Source organism: Otolemur garnettii, unplaced genomic scaffold (assembly GCF_000181295.1).
Source record: "Otolemur garnettii isolate 467f Iridium unplaced genomic scaffold, OtoGar3 scaffold00058, whole genome shotgun sequence".
NCBI classification, from domain to species: domain Eukaryota; kingdom Metazoa; phylum Chordata; class Mammalia; order Primates; family Galagidae; genus Otolemur; species Otolemur garnettii.
This window is the reverse complement of record NW_003852453.1, coordinates 3,551,849-3,558,375: the sequence shown is the minus strand read 5'-3', so window position 1 is coordinate 3,558,375 and position 6,527 is coordinate 3,551,849. Positions and strand designations below refer to the sequence as shown.

Genomic DNA, 6,527 nt, shown 5'->3' with positions numbered 1-6,527 from the left:
TGCCGTGGGGTCTCTGGGGTGAACAGCCCCAGGTGTCTGCTGGGTGGCAGGGGGCCGCACCTTCAATAAGGAGGTGCAGCAGTGGGTTGGGGGCATTCACAGCCCTCTAGCCCTGAGCACATTCTGGGGGTTCCCTTCCATTCCCAAGAGCACTGACAGGCCTCACAAAAGCTGGGTCATCAGTGCCAGCATCTGCCAGACACCGTGGGGGGATGCCGGCCGCCTTCCCCCTCCTCCCGCCACCTCAGAGACTGCGCCCCTCTGGCCCACTAATGATTGGAGATCTAACTGCTGAGAAAAGAGGAGAAAGCAAAAAGAAACCATTCAGGCTGTTTCTTTTGCCACAAAGTGTAACTGGCACAGCTGGATATGAAATGCACCACACCCCCTGGCTCTGGGACATGACACAGGCCCTGGTAGCTGGCGTCCCACTGGCTGTCTGCCTTAAACACACCTGGCCCACAGTGCCCAGGGACAGATCAGCAGGACAGGTGTCTCCTCCCATGAGTGAAGTCTCCTCTGCAACTTCTCCAGATCCCAGGGGAGGCTCCATGCTCAGCACTCCGGGGCATCTCTGAAATGGGTGTCAGCAGAGTTGCAACAAGCCCAAACTTCTCAGCCACACCAGCCTGCAGGAAACTGCTGAAACTCTTACCGACAAGCTGCGCCATTCTAGTTCCTTTCTCTTCCCCCCCTTTCAACTTTCCTTCCTCTCTTTCTTCTTCCTTCAACTCCTCAGTATTTGGTAGAACCTCTTTAAGAGGTTATTTATAAGAGAATCAAAATTGAAATCGTACTTGCTCTTGAATTCGGCATTTCCTATGGGCACTTTCCGTGGCTGTGCTCCTGCTAGTGGTCAACCTCACAGCACAGGAGGAGAGATGACCTGTCACCCACCAGGAGGGGATGGGCAAGCTGGTGACAGTGCCTCTAGCAACAGAAGGCAGGACAGCTATTTAAGTGGACAGAGCTATAGGACCAAGGGGTGAAGACCTCTAAATATATTGGGTTGCAGAGAAAAAGGAAGTATAAACACTATGCTATTCCCCGTGTAAAAATAAAAGGGTGGGATGGGAGAGAATTAAGTGGTTTTCTTCTTTAAAAATAAATCTGAAATAAATATCACAAAATGTCAGCATGTATAAATTCTAGGTGGTGAGCTCACAGTTTCTGTTACACATTTTTTTCGGTCTCAAACTTTGTGTTTAAATTATTTTAAAAAATTAAAAATTTAAATAGGAAGATATCTCATACAAAAGCATTTATTCTGGTATGGGACAGCTAACCCTTTCATCATGCTCACACGAGCCAGGCACTGTTTTAACCTGTGCAGGCCTCACAAGAACCCTGGGAGGTAGGTACTGTCATGAGTCTCCCCCTTATAAAAGAGAAACTGAGGTCTGGTATTTCGCTTGAAGCCCAGAGCTACAGTGAGAGGGAACCAAACACAAACCTGGACAGCCTGGCACCAGAGTCTGTGCTCGCAGCCACCGCACCACACTGCAGGGTCCTAAACGGCACCCAAGAAGCTGCCTGGGGTGGAGGGAAGTTTACTTTTTTTACACCTTTTGTATCACATGCATTTGAATCTTTCACATGTGCACATTTACTCTTTTTGAAAATGATTTTTAAAGTTGGGTAAATCCCAGTTAGGAAGAAGTAACAGAGTCCTGACAGGTGTGGGGCTGGGAGAGGCATCAGGGAACCTATCGTCAGAGGCTGGGGAGCAACTGCTTAATACCTGTGGCTCTGCAGGTGCAGCAATCCTGGGCCTGGGCCCCAGCAGCTCCTGTCTGCTCAGCGCCCCTCCCCTCCTGTCTTCCTGTACAGACCCCATCCCCCGCGCCATGTGATCCCTGCTGGGCCATGACGATTGGTCCATAGATGGATAGCAGATCTAAGCCCAGCCAATCAAAATCCTCCCCTGGATTTTCCCCTGAAGACCCTTATCTTTCTGGTTATGGAACCCAGAATGCCAGTACCCAGAGCTGCTGTACATGTTAGGGGTATAAATAAATCCAGAGAATAGAACGAGAAAGAACCAGACTTGGCTTCACTGGCGTCCTGGATCCTGTCATCTAGGAAACAGCTTCTTTCCTGCCTTCCCCCCCGCCCCCCGTTTTGGTTTCATGAACCTCAGCTTGCTTTGGGTTCTGACTGAACAGAACCCACAACCCCAAATGAGGGCAACCCAAACCCAGTGGCTAAGCCCTTCACCAGTGGCTAAGGGATTATCTGGAAGACCCAATTTCCAGCTCTACCACTCAATGCGGTCTCAAGGGAGTTACTTAGCCTCTTTGAGCCTCAGACGTGCTCCCTAGAGCATCCCCTGCCTGCCTCATGGGGTTTTATCCTAAGGATTAACATATTAATCCAGTCCCCGGCACACCAGTCATTAGAAATAATAATATAGTCACAATAACTAAGCCACTACCTTCAGGAATGATACCTTATTCACTACATTAAACCCAAACTCAAGGCTTTGGGAAACAATTCCAGCTGGGAGACAGCAGCCGACAGGCAGGCAGCTGGAGCCATTCTCCCTCCAGTGCTCCTCCAGAGCCGCTCTCTGGAGCCATTGTCCCTGCAACGCCCATGTGACCCACAGCAGAAAGCTCCCGGGCCTGCTGGCTCCCAGGGGCTTTGGCCAATGAACGGTACCTTAACAGGACTCAGAGGCAGGAGAGTGGGATCAGAATATTTCCTTTCCTGGTGGCATCCCTTGGCTGAAGGCCACACAGCTCCTTCAGGGCTCTCCCTCACCCACTAATCTCCTGTCTGCTGAAGATTTCTTCCTTCCCCTCTCAGGCTCAGAGCTGGGAGTGACACCCCACAGGGGCAGCTCCAGAACTCTGCACTCACTTGAGAGGCTTAACCTGCCTTTATTAAATTCTCTACTCAGCCAGTTTGAGTAGTGATCTGCTTTTCATGGGGACCCTAACTAGCTGACTGTGGTTCTTCTCCAGGTCTCTGCAGGGTCTGGCTAGACCATGTCCTTCTCTCAGAGGACACTTCTCCAAGATGCGAACTTTGGCCAGTATCCCCATTTCCCTCGAAAATCTGTCAGACTCTAAATTCTGAGAAAGAAACTGTGTTGAAAGCATCTGAAGGACGTCCAGCCCCAACAGGAGGGCACAGGGTCACATCTGGGCTCCTGGAATGTCCAGAGAAGCAAACCACTGACTTCTCCACACCAGAAAGAGATACCTGAGAGTGTATATTTATAGAAAGATACATAGAAATGGACAGATGGCATCTATCTATAGGTGTAGAAAGCTCCACTGGAGAACCACATAGGTACATACATATTTGCCAATGATAAAACACGAGATTTCCACATCTGCCATCACAACCAACAGCACACACATGCCTGATCTGGGAAGACCATGTTTGTTTATGTGGCTGGTTCCCTCTCTAGCAGCTTCCAAATGAAAAGGCTGGTTTCAGAAACACTCCTTGAGTGTGTGTCTGTGTGTCTTTCTAAAAAAGAGAAGGAAGAAAAGAAAAAAAAAAAGAGGAATTGTATTTCTATGTTGTGCGTGGCAGAAAAAGGATGGGATTGACTTGGGGCAAGGGTACGATTCCACGGGAAAAGTGTCAAAAGTAACTCTGGAAAGGACAGCTCAGGTTTGTAGGTTGGGACATAAAAAACACAACAGCAAGGAGGTCGTGTGTCTGCAGTCTGCTGGAATCCCTTGTAGCACATTACAATCAGTTAAGGGCAAAATAAAACCAGAATAATACTAAGAGGTAGCAGCTGTTGATCTTCTCGGAGATTTCGAGGGTGTCTGGAGGCCGGGCCAGGCAAGGTTGTACTGGAAGAGACTGGGGCTGGGGGTGGGTGGGCAGAGTTTGGGCCGAGGGCTCCCACGGCTCTGGAAGGGTGTGGGCCAATCCTCGTGGACCCTGAGCTCCTAAGCCCTAAGGGAGCCTCTGCCATCTCTAGGCCACTTCCAAACCAGAGTCAGTTCCTGGGTAAGTTATACAGTTCCCACAACATATAAATAAAAGTTTAGTTCTGTGTTTCCATATATCTTCTACATGAAGGCTAGCTAAATATTAGTGGAGTAACAATAATTAATAACAATCGTCATAATAACAATAATTAATAGAATAATAATGCCTCGGGGGGCGTCGGGGGAGGGGCTCCTTCATATGGCGGGGCAGGGGCCCTGGGGAGGGGCTCTATGTCTGGTAGAAGTGGTGGTAATGGTGGTGGTGTTCATGGTGGTGGTGGTGCTCATGTCTCTGGACCGCCTGGCCGGCCTGGCTCTCGTACACCACCACGGCGGGCACGTCCCGCAGGTGCTCCCGCCCGAGGCCGGCGCCGCCCGAGGCCAGCGGTGCCTGCAGGCCCCGGCAGCCCTGCTGGCTCTCCTTGTTTCGGTGCTTGTGCTTCTTGTGACCCAGGGGGCCCAGCGGGGGAAGGAGGGCCGGGCTGGCAGCCAGGTGGGCAGACGGGGACACCGCCGGCATGGTGGGTCCCACAGGGGGCTTGCTTTTCGCCCCCCTGGCCACGTGACCCACACCCATGCTCTTGCCTTGGGCCTTAGGGGACCTCACAAAGTGCTTGCTCCCGTCCTGGGTGCCTCGGAGCCGTTGCTGGAGCTCTGAGACCTTGGCGATTGGGGTGTCAAGGAAGTGGAAGGAGCCCGGGTCCGCGCCTTGGGGCTTCCGATGTGGGGCGTGGACAGCTTCTGGCTCGTGAGAGCGAGACCTCGTGGGATTGGAGGTGCGGGGGGGCAGTTCTGACTTCTGGGCCATGGAAGGGGAGCCTAGGAACCAATTCAACAGACATTTAGTGAGCACCTACTGTGCGCTATCCTAAAACTCACCTCAGCCCCAGTGTGCAAAGACTAATAAATGCCAGGTGGTTTTTCTTTTTTCTTTTGAAGACAGACAGAGTCTCACTTTGTGCCCTGGGTAGAGTGCTGTGGCATCATAGCTCATAGCAACTTTAAACTCCTGGGCTCAAGTGATCCTCCTGCCTCAGCCTCCTGAGTAGCTGGGACTACAGATGCCCACCACAACACTGGGCTAGGTTTTCTATTTTTAGTAGAGAAGGGGGTCTCGCTCTTGCTCAGGCTGGTCTTGAACTCTTGAGCTCAAATGATCCACTGGCCCTGGCCTCCCAGAGTGCTGGGATTATAGGTGTGAGCCACCACGCCTGGCCAATGCCAGCTGTTCTTGTTCAGAGCTACCCCCACAGCCCAGCTGCCTCTGCAAGAAAACCCTGAAATAAACCGTCCCATCTGCTAAGTGGGAAGAACTGGTAGGTCTTCAAAAATCATAAATTCTCCCTCTGGGAGACGGGTGAGAAAGAGACACCATGACTGAGACCTTGAGAACTGCCTGAGGGTCCTGGGACAGGAAAGGATTATAAGTACAGGACTGAAAAATGTAGAAATACCTGGATAGGAATTAGATGAGGAGGAAGGGAAGAGGGAGTTGGGGTTAGGGGTGAAATTAAGCGAGAGGTCAACATACGCCACTGGCCGACAGAGACAGAGCAGGTTTTATTTAGTGAATCTGACATTCCCTGTGGAAAACACGGCCACCAGGAGTTAACCCGGTGGCCTTGGGTGGGCTGGGGTCCGGGCACTGAATGGCTATTTTTCACGATATTCTAAGCCCTCAGACACTATTTGATTTTGTTCGATTTTGTGCACGTTACTTTAATTTTGAAAACATTTTTCACGTCAATTCCTCTAAGACAGCAGTTCCTAATCTTCCTAAGGCCATGACCTTTTAATACAGTTCCTCATGTTGTGGTGACCCCCAACCATAAAATTATTTTCATTGCTACTTCATAACTGTTATTTTGCTACTGTTATGAATCGTAATGTAAATATCTGATATGTGGGATGGTCTTAGGTGACCCCTGTGAAAGGGTCATTCGACCCCCAAAGGGGTCGCGCCCCACAGGTTGAGAACCACTGCTCTGGGAGTCCAGTCACAGCTGTGTCCTCCCCAGTCTGCAGCAGCAATGATGGCCCCTGAGAGTGGCCTGCCTGGCCCATCCAACCCCCCACCCCAGGCCCTCACCCCGCCCCTGAGGCCCTCACCCCGCCCCAGGAGCAAGCTGGAGCCCCTTACCAGGCCCAAACTGGGATGTGTAGTTTTCTATCCCAGCGAGGTCTAAATAGTGGTTTCTCCTCTCGATGTTCTCATCCACGCAGTGGTGATAGCAGCCAGACTGCTCCAGGTGGCTGTCGCCCTGGAACCTACAGCAGGGACAACAGGTGAGTCTGTCAGCACCAGTGCCAGGCAGGGGCAGCCTCACAGGCCACTGCAGCAGCTGTGCTGTGTTAATCTGCTTCCTGGTCTTGGGAGGAGGGTGGGGAGTGCAGTGGTCAGCTCTGCCATCAGGCCTCCAGGTCCTCCCTACAGGTGGAGACCCAGACCCTAGTCTGGCCTCCCTGGGGCTTCTGGGAGGTGTAGACAGGGACAGGGACTTTGCTGTGAACAGGCCCCAGGTCAAAATCTAAGGATCCCCCACAGCTGGTCTCAAACCACCTATGTGTCCC

At 51.7% G+C, this 6,527-nt stretch overlaps 1 protein-coding gene across 1 annotated transcript in view; it reads right to left on the bottom strand.

Annotated features, from left to right (window-relative positions):
* Positions 1-4,185: 4,185 nt before the first annotated feature.
* The window catches only part of NKD1 (naked cuticle homolog 1), an 85,351-nt gene continuing 83,009 nt past the window's right edge, over positions 4,186-6,527 (bottom strand). Inside the window, exons 9-10 of the mRNA XM_012806802.1 lie at positions 6,097-6,224; positions 4,186-4,775 (exon numbers count right to left, since the gene is read on the bottom strand). Coding sequence (XP_012662256.1) covers positions 4,186-4,775; positions 6,097-6,224 — 718 coding nt within the window. The remainder of the gene's footprint in view (positions 4,776-6,096; positions 6,225-6,527) is intronic.